Here is a 12,537-nt window from a genome sequence, read left to right as displayed (position 1 = left end):
TTACCGTGATATATTGTATTTTACCTTGTTTGTTCACCGCCCTGAGAGCTATTCTGCTAAGGGCGGTATATATAAATTGAAATAATAAATAAATAATAAAAAGGGGGTATTTGTGACTGGGCGGTAGTTGTGACAAACCAATGGGTCCAGGGTGGGCTTTTTCAGCAATGGGTGGATCATGGCCTCTTTCAGGGCGGCTGGAACCACTCCCTCCCACAACAATGTGTTGAACACACACTGGATCTACCCGGTCAAACCCCCTTGCCAAGTTTTAATAAGCCAAGAAGGGCAAGGGTCAAGAGGACACATTGCTGGCTGCATCGTCGCAAACACCTTGTCTGTGTCATCAGGCTGTCATCTTTCCTAGAGCTAGCTTTAATTTCTCTCTTCCGCAATCTTGGAAGGGTAGTACCAAGGTGCTCCTTATGAGGATCAGTTGTGCCCTTGCAGAGATAAAGTTGTTGAATCACTGGATCATATCTTTCTTTACATGTAGCTTTTATAGGGAGGAGTATAACAGACTACTTGGCCCCATCATGAGGAACGTTCCTGGTAGGTCATTGGATTGATACTTGAAATATTTTTTGGCTGATACCACTGAGCTGACAACAGTCAGTGGCCAAGTTCCTCTTCTGTGACCAAAGGAATTGCAAGAGGATTCTTTTTTCTTAACTGTGATTCCTCTCATGTCTTATTTTTTGTATTACTGTATTTTAACTATTTTGTTTTTTTATCAGTTATGTGTTTTATTTATTTTAATGGGTCTGTGATAACCCAGGCTATGGTCTGAAGGCACGTAAGGCCAGCTCTCTGCTGAAGATAAGCAGGGTCAGGTCTGGTCTGGTCAGTGCCTGGATGGGAGACCGCCTGAGAACCATATGTAAGCTGTCTTGGGTTTCTATCATGAAAAGAAAGGTGGGGTATAAGTGTAATAAATAAATAATAATAACTAACTAACAATAAACTATAATAATTTTTTAACCTCATAGACCTGTGGACTCGGTAAATTTGTTCCCTTTTCACAGATGGACAAGTTTTCCCTTTCTGTTTCAGCCACACGTTGAAGTGAAATATTGTACAGTGATAATCTTATTATTCAAAATGCATACAAGTCCAGCTTATGTAGATTTCTAGTATTTAAATGATGGCAGCTTTTTATGGTTAGGCAAGACAAAGATGGCTTTGCATGTGCATCTTAACATGGTGAAGTTACTTGCTTTCATTTGTTAGTAAATAAAGCAGTGTCTACTTGAATCATTGCATTGTGTTCCCCAAAAGCCCACTGAAAACATGGTGTCAGCCTGTTAAATGCACATGTGATGCCATACAGTGTTTGACAGCATGGAAATAGTGCTTCATAGCTTTGATTTTGTTTCACCAATAAAAGATGGTGAAATAAATGATACTGATTGTGCATGTTGCCATTGTGCTCCTCAGCTTTGATTGCTGCAATTTGCTGCATTTTAATGCACTCTTAGGCTGACTTTTTGAGCTCATGGACATTCTAAATGAGTATGGATATGGACGGCTGATTATATTGGTAAAAAAGTAAGCATTTAAATTCTGATGGTAAATAAGAAACTAAAAAAGACAATTATTTTATTGTATGTCTTGACATTTTAGCATAACTTTTAGAATTGCTTTGCTAAATACATTTTTAAAACCAGTGAAACTATCTGAAACTGCCATTAAGAATGTTTTATATATAATGTATTTCATATAAATTACAATGTAAAGAAATGCGATTCATGTCATATAAAACAGGGTATCAGTGGGTGATGTACAGCGCATCAGGAAACCTTCTGAATAAAACTATAACACACAATCACATTGTGCTAATTCATATATGGATATCTTGGCTTAATAAGTCGAGATGTGAATGAGCCTTGTGACTTCATGTGCTGTCTCTTCCCTTCTTCCTTCTTAGTGTGCCATAGTTAACTCTGGAAATCTTCAGTTAACCATAGTTGTCCAATACATTTAAATCAGGAAACAATTGTTATTATTAAGCCAACTGACAGAATGCAGGTGAATCAAACAAAGTAACAAAAAGCTTGTGTGATCAGATGGGGGGGGAACCCTGACAAGTAATAATACAGTTCAAAGGTCTCCATGACTGATGACCATGGCTGGTGTTTGGTCCCTGCTATAGAATACACATATTGTGGTGCAACACTGACACGATTGGATGGGTAGAGGTTCTGGAGGGTGAGGATTGAAGTAGTCTTGAACTAGGATCGTAAGAACCTGATTATTTCATTTCGTGTAATGCAATTCCAGTCTTGTGAGGGAAAAAACAGGGTGTTCTTATTGTCTCCATCGCCTCTTTTATAAACCTGATAGCTCATCTTTGCAGCCTTCCATGTCAGACCGTATCTCCCTATATGAGCCTGCCCGGGACCTGAGATCTTCAGGAGAGGCCCTTCTCTCAGTCCCAACACGCTCGCAAGTGCGATTGGTGGGGACGCGAGATAGGGCCTTCTCGGTGGCTGCTCCTAGGTTCTGGAACTCCCTGCCTAGGGAGGCACGAATGGCCCCCTCCTTGCCATCCTTCCGTCAGCAAGTAAAGACTTTTTTATTCCGACAGGCTTTTGGGATAGAAGGTGTTTAGGATTGAGCTTTACAAGGCTTGTTTTATTGTTTTATATTATTATTTGTATTATTTTAAATTGTTTTTAGATTTTTAAGTGCCTTTCACGGTTTTAAGATTGTGCATAGTTTAATTGTATTTTAATTGTATGTTTTTCTATGTTTTTAACTACATGTAGTTCTATTTGTAAGTCGCCCTGAGTTCCAGTTTGGAAAAAGGGCAGGGTAAAAATAAAGTTTCAATTCAATTCAATTTCAGTTCCATGTATTTGAGCTGAACTTTGGCATCAGGGAGCCTGCTCTACTCATGTAGGCTCTCCATGCAATTTAGAATATGGCACAATAAAGGTTTTCAATTATGTGGGGAGCCAACACAAGGCTTGACTCAGTTGTGCTCAGGGACAGGATGCCAGGATCATGATGGAGGAGGCAATGCCAACAAGCAAGGGCCCCCACTCTGTGAATGTCTGGACTGAATTGGGTTAAGAGCTGATAGAACACCCAGAGGCCACACCTCTGCGTTCTGTCTCATAAAGTGGAGTTTTTCATGGTATATGGGAAGAACATGACAGCTGTATCTCAAAGTGGTATTTTTGCTGATGTGGAGTACTGCAACATTTATATCATATTTTTAAGTTAGGGCTATCAGACTTTTAATAGATCTCGCGTTTCCAGATCAGTATTTTTTTTAATTAAATGGTTCAATTAAAACTTAAAGTGGAGCTGTGTGGTTCTGAAATAAGAGAACATTTTAAATGAGCGATACATTGTCCAGTTTTTTGATGTGATACCGACCTTGTGGAGCAAACTTACACTTTAATTTCTATTTATTTGTTTTAATTATATGTTGTAGCATTAAAATTAATTGCCTATTTAAGTATTGCAGAAGGTTCACTGTGAAATTTTATCAAAGCCACCTGTTTTCTTTGGGTATAACAAATATGGGTAGCATTCACAGCCACACATTTTAGTGTCTTGATCTTTATAAATTTGTCATTGATTCAGATTTTTTTTTCTTTTAGGTGCACAGATTATTGACCTGATGATGCTTGTGATAGATGTAACAAAAGGGATGCAGACTCAGTCAGCAGAGTGTTTGGTGATTGGGCAAATTGCATGTCAGAAGATGATAGTGGTTTTGAACAAAATAGATCTTCTTCCAGAAAGTAAACGACAGACTGCTGTTGAGAAGATGACCAAGAAAATGCAGAAGACCTTGGAAAATACTAAGTATGTAACAGAGTTAAACTTCTTACATAATGGAAGCTGTACTGCTCATGCCACTTTGTTCCACAGCTCTGCATACTTTCCGCAAGGGCAAGGTTTGATGGAATATTCCTGTGATAACTGTGTGAATGATTCCCAGGGATGGATGTACATGAAAAAAATAGTCAGAATGGACCATCCATGTTCTGTAATGAAAATTCCTAAATCAAACCTATTGAGGATTATAACCACAGCTCATGCATGAGCACGTGCCCAGCCACCTCGTCCATGCCCCTGGGAGGGCGCACACCGGAGGTCCGCACCCCCCCGCACTCCCGCTAGTGATGCCGCTGTCTGGGATCTCTGTTAAAGTGTTTTTTAAGGTTGTAGACAAGGGTGTAGCATTGTGATTGTCTCTGCATGGGTGTTAAATGATCACTTATTTTATATATCTTGTTAACAGAAACAGGGCTTAGGTTAGTTTTCTATGTTCTTGGCACAATCTCTGTTAGTGCATTTAGCCCCAGCATCTAGAAACAAAATTTCCTTTTTCCTTGAAATATCTAAAGAGGCACTGTCCAGCTGCAAGTTGCTTATGAAGAGAGATGTTGTTGTTGAGGGTATGGCCACAGGTGGGGACATAGAATGATTTTTCCCCACAAGGTCATAACATAGAAAGATTGGAAAGTAAAACACAAGAATCTCCATTCTTTGACTACTATATTTCCCCCCCTTCAGTTCAGAGGGTTTCTGCAGAACTAAATAGGGTATTTATTTTGAAAACTAAATGTTTGACAAGTACAAGAGGACAAAAAAAAAAGCCAGTCTGGTTGCATAAACCATCTCATGTCTTACTCTGATTTCAGGATAGTGTTTTTTTGTTCCACTAAACAATCTGAAACATCTTACTGTTTTATCAGTCTCTCTGTTCTTCTTTGCTCTGTTTCCTTTTCAACAGTATACTATAAAGGTCACTGAGTTAAATTTCTGCTTATAGATTTGATAGAGACAAAATCCCATCAGTTTAAACTCCCCTTCAAGATAGTTATTGGAGGGCAAGCAGATGTAAACAGGGTTTTTTGTGTGTTTTATAGTTTGATTCCTCTTGTTATTCTTTGGTAAATAAACACCTGCATGTTTGTTCTGAGCAATCTTAAAATTTCAAAGCTCTAATTTCTGATTGACTTAAAATGCATGGTAAAGAATTTTATAGTGCTAGATGTTTGTAAAGTTAGTCAGGTAGCACAACATCACTGGCTTCAGTATTAGGTAAGAATGTACTTTTAGTAATACAGTCTGCAAAAACTGCACAAAATTATTATTTTACATCAAAACCAACTGAAGGATTTCTGGAACTGTTATTTACTTGCTAGAAAGTTTGGTTTACAGTACATATGTGATACATCTGTTATGTCTGAACATAATGGTAACAGATGTTCAGTTGAGAGGACTGTTCAGGTGAGTTGTATTTGTGAAACTGAATACTTATAATTGAGTTTATCCATTGCTTTCTAATGCTGTCCCCGGAAAATGAAAATGAATTTCTGGCTTTTATATGAGTTGATATTATTCCTAGGTTGACACTAGGTTAAATATGAAACCTTGCTATAAATCAAGAGAAAATGACCATCCTAGAGACATGCTGGATGACCTTCAACATCCAGATAACCGGAGGAATTTGTCTTTAGGATTCTGCCTGTAGGGTTGACCAAAGCTGTAAATATACATCAAGGATACAAATGTCATATTAAAAGTCCTCTCACCCCCTTCTCTGCTAAATTCTCATGTCCCTTTGAACTCCATAATTTCTCAGGAGGCATTTCACCAGGCCTTCTGGTATACCTTGGGAGTTGAAGAACCAGTGCCTTCCACAGGGAAAAAAGATAATAATTTAGAATGCTTGATCTTCCTTCCTCCACTATTAAAACTCAGGGTCATGCAATCTCATGTTTTTCAGGTAATCTCCATCTCTGTGATTAAGCATATGCTGCATTGTCTCATAGCATTTTAATTGAAATAATGTGAATTGTTGGGATGCTTATGTACTGAATATGATTGTTTCCATCACTATCTTATTTCCATACTCCAAAATTGGGTTTTGCATCTATTGTGAATTTCTGAAACATTCCTAATTCTTAGTATGCAAGCCAGCAGCGCCAGGGCTGAATGGAATGGTGTAACCACTTCTGCATGCATAGTCCTGACCCTGGGCTGGTGCAGCGAAGAAACCTGGATTGGGCACATTGCCATCATATGACAGCAGCAGGACCAGCTTGTCTTCTGATCATGTGCTTTTTAGGTGGCTGCAAAAGGACACTTTCACTTCTTCTAAATCTGCTCTAGCAAGATTGATCAGGGATTTGGATTGCTGTTTGTTGCCTAAGAATCAGTCTTGGTGTGGTCCTTGCATATTTTCATCTATACAAATTCAGCTCAGACAAACAACAGTTTACAGAAAGTGCAAATATTTATTTATTTATTTATTATTACATTTATACCCTGCCTTTCTTTTCATGAAACCCAAGGCAGCTTCCAAATGGTTTCCAGGTGGTCTCCCGTCCAGGCACTGACCAGACCTGACCCTGGAGCTGGCCTTATGTGAGGGTGAGGCAGGGATTGTGCCTCCCTGATGCTACCCATCAAGTATAGTGGAACAATCCTGTGTTGCAACAGCATTATCAGAGCTTGTTAGTATAAGCAGGTTGGAGTGAATACCAGCTGGCTGGCTTTACCATGCTCCAATAACGGTAATACAATAACTGTATGAATAGTATAACACCTTGCTGAGAAAGCTCCATGTTTCATCCCCCATCCCCACAGTCCTTCATCCCTCTCATCCCCTGCAAGGAGGGGTAAAGGCAGACATTTTATTGTGAAGGAGTAAAGGCAGACATTTTATTGGTGTTTAAGCTGTATTTTATTGTCCTAAAAATCTTGCATTTGTGTGTTGTGCTAAGACACTTTAGCAGGCTGTTGCATATTTCTCTAGGGTATAACGGATTGCCTTATCAAGATTACATATGGAATTTTTCCAGGATAGACTGGATGCTGTCATTTTGGGAATATATGCATTTTCTGACCTTTGTGGATCAGCTCACATGCATGAGCGCTTGGATTTGTGGCTTAGTTTTTACCTCACAGCCACACTTCTAGTTGGCCTTTTTGATGATTCTGCTGTCTGCTGGGGCTAGCCTGTTAACAGTCTGAAGGATCTGAAGACTGGATTGGATGCTGCTGGAAGTTATTCTAATTGCCCTTTTGCCCTACAAGTTTGTGGTTCTTATAGTTGCCAGTTTGGGCTCTTTGAGCGAACTGCCTATATTTCTACACAAAGGGTTCCTTTCTCATTCTTTTGAATGCATGTAGGCTCTAATGAATGTTTGGGGGCTGCAGATGAATACAGAAAGGCACTTAAGGACTACCAATGAGTTGAACTGATATTTACTAAAATATTAGTGTTACAATCTCCACTGACAAAGAGACATAGCATCAAACCAGATTTATGCATGCAGAGGACAGGGCCTGCTGAATGAGAATTGCATCCTTCTTGGCAACCCTCAGGTGACTTTGTAGCTGTGGTCAGTGAACTGTAAAGCTGGGAAGAAAGTGATGGCATTTAGTCAAGACTTCTTGCATTGAAGCAGGGTTATCTAAATCTACACACAGATTAGGCCAGGGGATATCTACCCTCTGGACGTGACGGCTTGTAATAGTTGTATAGATGAGGACATTTTTCACATGTGGACCTTTTCAACCCCCTGTAGCAGTGCAGTGTGGAAAGCTGCACCTGCTAAAACTCCTTTTATGTAACTGCAAATAGCCCTAATGTTCAATGTTTGGTTTTCCCTGATTAGACTCTGGGTGAACTTGGATAAAATGCTAAATCACTGTTTATTTAATTTATTAATTAATTTATTTATTATTAAATTTATATCCTGCCTTTCCTCCCAGTAGGAGCCCAGGGCGGCAAACAAAAAAACTAAAACACTCTAAAACATCTTAAAAACAGACTTTAAAATATATTAAAACAAAACATCTTTAAAAACATCTTTTCAAAAAAATGTTAAAAACACATTAAAAAGCAATTCCAACAGAGATGCAGACTGGAATAAGGTCTCTACTTAAAAGGCTTGTTAAAAAAGGAAGGTCTTCAGAGCGCAGAAAAGATAACAGAGATGGCACTTGTCTAATATTTAAGGGGAGGGAATTCCAAAGGGCAGGTGCCATTACGCTAAAGGTCCGCTTCCTATGTTGTGCGGAATGGACCTTTTGATAAGATGGTATCTGCAGGAGGCTCTCACCTGCAGAGCATATTGATCAATTGGGCATATAAGGAGTAAGACGATCTTTCAGGTATCCTGGTCCCAAGCTATATAAGGCTTTGTACACCAAAACTAGAACCTTGAACTTGGCCTGGTAGCTAATGGACCATGTTTAGTGTTATGCAGGAGTAGTTCTCCTGATACTGACACCGTTGCTGCTTACTAGGATGGTGCGGGGGGAGGTGGTGGCAAGGTTAGCGCTGTGTGATTGCACTGTTAAGAGTGCTAGCTTGGCTTTGCCAGTATGCTTGCGTAGGCCTGCTCTTGCACCATCCTGGCAAGTGGCAGCATGTTGGGAGGGTGGCTCTGTGGTAATGCCTCACCACGATGGACACTCCTGGTGTACTGTGCATGAGCTGCAGCAAGCGTTAAAGTCACAAACTTCCTCCTCTTCTGTCACATGCTAGAGGAGGGGATTGGAAGTACCCACTTTCCATTTTAAACTAAGTTGAGTTCTCCATTACGTTTTGGGGGGATTGTTAAGTTAGTGAACAAACCACAGTTTAATGCAGGGTTGTTTGAACTAACTAGAATTTAAACAACCAAGAGTTCCTTGAGTATGGACATAACAAGGAGCTCAGGTTAGTTTAAAATATGTGAGTGAAAGAAAGGGGGAGGGAGAGCTCATGAGCCCAAGACTTACTGCAGCTTGTGCGTGTAACACTAAACGGTGGTTTAGCATTGTGTCCAAATTGGTCCTATGTCTGTAGATGTGGGCTCCAAAGAAAAGCAGCTTTGTGATAAATTTGATTGTATTTCTGTAATTTCTGTAGCACTTTTAGCATTCAAAATAATTAACACTACTTATTGTATTCTTAAAAATCCCACAAGTGTTACGTTCTCCATTATTTCTATATTACAGATTCAAGATCCAAGAAATGGTGATATGCCCCAGAGTTTCTATGAGTGACCAGAAATTTGAACCCAGTTCTTCTAGGTCTAAGATTGCATGTCTGCAAACTGTCTGTCAAGCCCACTTTTCTTACTGTAAATCCAGTCTATCCAATATTGTACATTGATACCTCATAGGAAGCAGAGGGTGGGGGAGACATCTGAAAATGTCAGAAGGAAACAGAAATTCTCACCCCGGTTGGCCACTCCTGAGGCACAAGATTAAAACAAGCCATGTAATGCTGTGTATCTTCCTACTCGCCCTGCTATATGTTTGGTGGCACATGTAATACTGTCCTTAACTCTTTAATATGTTTTTATGCTATGGATCAAAAGCATTTTTAGTGTGCTTGTTCCTTGCTCCTACCATTTTCCAATGTTTTTAAAAGGGTTCTACTGTGAGAAGCTAGCATTCTGATGCTACTACAAGCGTTTATAGAAAATGTTTGTTTGTAACCAGGACCTGCTATATGTACATACATTTGTAAGAGCGATATGTGATATTTTCAGTCCATGACTCTGGGGAAAAGGCACCTAATTCAACATTAATTTATATGTATTAGTAGAAATTGACCCAAAGTATTTGGATAAAAATAATTGAATTTCCAAAAGCTTTATGGTTAATCACTAGAATTCTCAGTACACATTTTTATCATCCTTTGTCCCTGGGAACCTTAGGCTTATGGCACATAAACAGAGAAAATACCTTATGTACAGGATTAGTGTTAGGATAATTTTGGTGGAAGGGCAGCATACATAGGTTGTGATCTCAGTGGAGTCTGCATTGGAGCAGCTTTGAGAATCAAACTTTCCATGAAATCCTTGCTTTGTGAAAAAGTCCCCCCCCAACATCTTTCCTCTTTGACATGAAAATCTAAGACTTTTAAGCCGGAACACACACACAGAAGGCAAAGGATGTGCCGTTGTCTCAGAAATTTCTTGCCAGTATTTGTTATGTGGCTGAAACTGAATGCTTGCTGCAACTGAGCATTTATTATATTTGCAACATGTTTCTCCCTTTCTTTTTTAGCAGGGTAGAATCTGAGCTATAATCATTCTGTTTATTTAGATCGATATATTTTTGTTTTTTTTAAAAATAAGTAATTATCTTTCTGTTTATTCAGATCTGTATATATCTATATATATATATTAAATACCCTTGTAGCTTATTTTCATCACAGGAATTTTTTTTGTTTTGAGAAGAAAAATTTTCATTTTAAAAGTGTCAATAATATATGTGAAGCAAACTCTAGTCACTGTGAAGGTGCAGAAAATATCTGGCATGGCATTCAGCATCCTGGGAACATCAGCTTTTGATTTTTAAATTCCTTTAATTGCTGATTCCAAGTTCTTGAAATAAATGAGTTTGATATTGATATTGCTCATTCTTGCTGAGAGCTCCAAAACAAACTAGAGTGTCTGGAAGAGGAGCCATAGCAGAGTGCAGAGCACATGTTCCATATTTAGAAGGTTCAGCTTCAATTCCTGTCATCTCCAGTTATATATTCAGGTAGCAAGTGATGTAAAATATGTCTGCCTGAGATCCTGAAAAGTTACTGTGTAAATGATATCTTCTGAAACTTGGCTATAGCTAATTTTTTAACTTGCCTACAAAGTAAGAAAGAGGAGGCAGGACACATACAGAAATAAACACTATAGTCTTTAAAAATCCATCACTGAATATATCATGATTCCATTTCCAGGTGAAGTGTTCTGTTAAGTGATTTGATTCCTGTTTGAGTTGGCACCATTGAAAAACCAGGAAAGCCTTGTTTCCTAGTGAGAGCAGGACATTTTTGCTTTAGAGTTAATGGGGCCACTCAGTGGAACAGAGTCAGTGAGGTAGGATGAAGCAGGGTCAAATTAGGTTTCCCCTCAGTTTCTTTGGACCAATATTGTGGAAGACTTGACTGGGTAAATAGTCCAGCTGCAAGAAATGTAGAATGTCCAGATCTAGGCTCTAGAGATGTTCAGGATATTAACGAGGAAGTTCTGGAGTGGTTGGTGCCACTCAAACTGTATTTGGTTTAGTTGTGCTTCTTTAATTTTTTAAACAATTGGTTTTAGGGAATAGTTAACATGATTGCTTATATAAAATTAGTGGAGGGGAGGAGCATGGTCATATTGGAATGTTATACTGTAGTTTAGTTTCTTTTCTGAGCCACTTAGGAACTGAGTGGTCTTTTCATCTATTTTTTTAAAAGAAAAGAAAAAAGAACAAGCAATTTGTCTCTGAGCAGAAATTATATTTTGTCAGGTTCCATGGATGTCCTATAATTGCCACTGCAGCAAAACCTGGTGGACCAGAAGCTCCAGAAACAGCTACACCAATAGGAGTTTCTGAACTAATTGAGGTATGTACCCTGGAAATGTTGTTACTCTGAGCATGTTACAAGTCCTCATGTTTGAAGGATAATGTGTGATACATGTGAAGTGATTTAATTTGAGAGGTGTACCTGAAGCACTCCTTCACTAATGGAATTAGATAATAGAATTCCCACCAAGAGTAGAAGCACAGCTAGGTGGGACAAGAGAGAAGGCCTTCTCAGCCACTGTATCCAGACTGAGTCACTTTGCTCTATGAACTGCAGCTGGACATCTGTCTTATTTTGAATATGTGTGTGTGGGTTTTGTTACTGGTTAGTGAAGACCTTTTTATTCTGGCAGGCTTTTATGAGGTAGACAAGGTTGTTGTTGTTGTTAGTGGCTGACCCTGTCTCTTTTGTAACATTTGCTTTCTCAATGAAACTATAATGTAACCTGTGAGCTGCTCTGAGATAGGGTTGCCATATTCCAGTTCCACAAATCCAGGTAGGCTAATTTGCATATTATGCAAATTATTTGCAGATTAATGTTTGGAGTGCCTAGTACAAAAACAAAACAACTGGACCACCAAAAACAGGGGGAAATGTGAGAAATCTTTTTTTTTAACCCTTACATTCACAGCATTAAATGCCTAGACTCTAGTTTCTAACACTATGGAATATTTATTTATTGATTAACAGGATTTATATCGTGCCCTTCTGCTGTTAAAAACAGAGCTCAGGACAGCTTACAAATATAATAAAAACAATAAAAATACACAATCAATATAAAAACATAATAAAAACACAAAATAGAAATAAACCTAAAATGAGTCAGAGCAGCAGTATAAAAATCCAGCATAAACCAAAACTTTTGGAGCTTTGGAACATATGCCCCCAAACCACACTGAATTTTTGTCAAACAAACTTTATATTTTCTGAACACTCCTGTTAGAACAGCCAGGCACAGTAATATACAGAGCATGCTTAGCTAGATTATAAGTCTAGTTTAACCTTCTTGACTAGTTCATCAATTTTTTGTTTTTTGCTCTGCCAGTCATACTTGGTTGAGGATGACACACCATGTAGTATTGCTGGCATTTAATCATAAAAGTCACAACAACTGAAGTCACCAAAATTGTACTGCAAAAGAAGTATAGATCGTACTGTGTGTACCTGCAACCTATTTCATTCATCTGTCCATTGAGCTTTCATAAGTGAAAAAA

The 12,537-nt window shown here is 38.7% G+C and overlaps 1 protein-coding gene across 8 annotated transcripts in view; it reads left to right on the top strand.

Moving 5' to 3' along the window:
- EEFSEC (eukaryotic elongation factor, selenocysteine-tRNA specific) overlaps nucleotides 1-12,537 on the top strand; it is a 254,940-nt gene that overhangs the window by 85,043 nt on the left and 157,360 nt on the right. For all 8 annotated transcript variants that reach the window (XM_061622028.1, XM_061622029.1, XM_061622030.1 and 5 more), the window contains exons 3-4: nucleotides 3,612-3,819; nucleotides 11,266-11,362. In XM_061622028.1, coding sequence (XP_061478012.1) covers nucleotides 3,612-3,819; nucleotides 11,266-11,362 — 305 coding nt within the window. The remainder of the gene's footprint in view (nucleotides 1-3,611; nucleotides 3,820-11,265; nucleotides 11,363-12,537) is intronic.

Source organism: Rhineura floridana, chromosome 3 (genome assembly GCF_030035675.1).
Source record: "Rhineura floridana isolate rRhiFlo1 chromosome 3, rRhiFlo1.hap2, whole genome shotgun sequence".
NCBI lineage: Eukaryota > Metazoa > Chordata > Lepidosauria > Squamata > Rhineuridae > Rhineura > Rhineura floridana.
The sequence above is the reverse complement of the archived record's forward strand: the minus strand, read 5'-3'. Positions and strand labels throughout refer to the sequence as shown.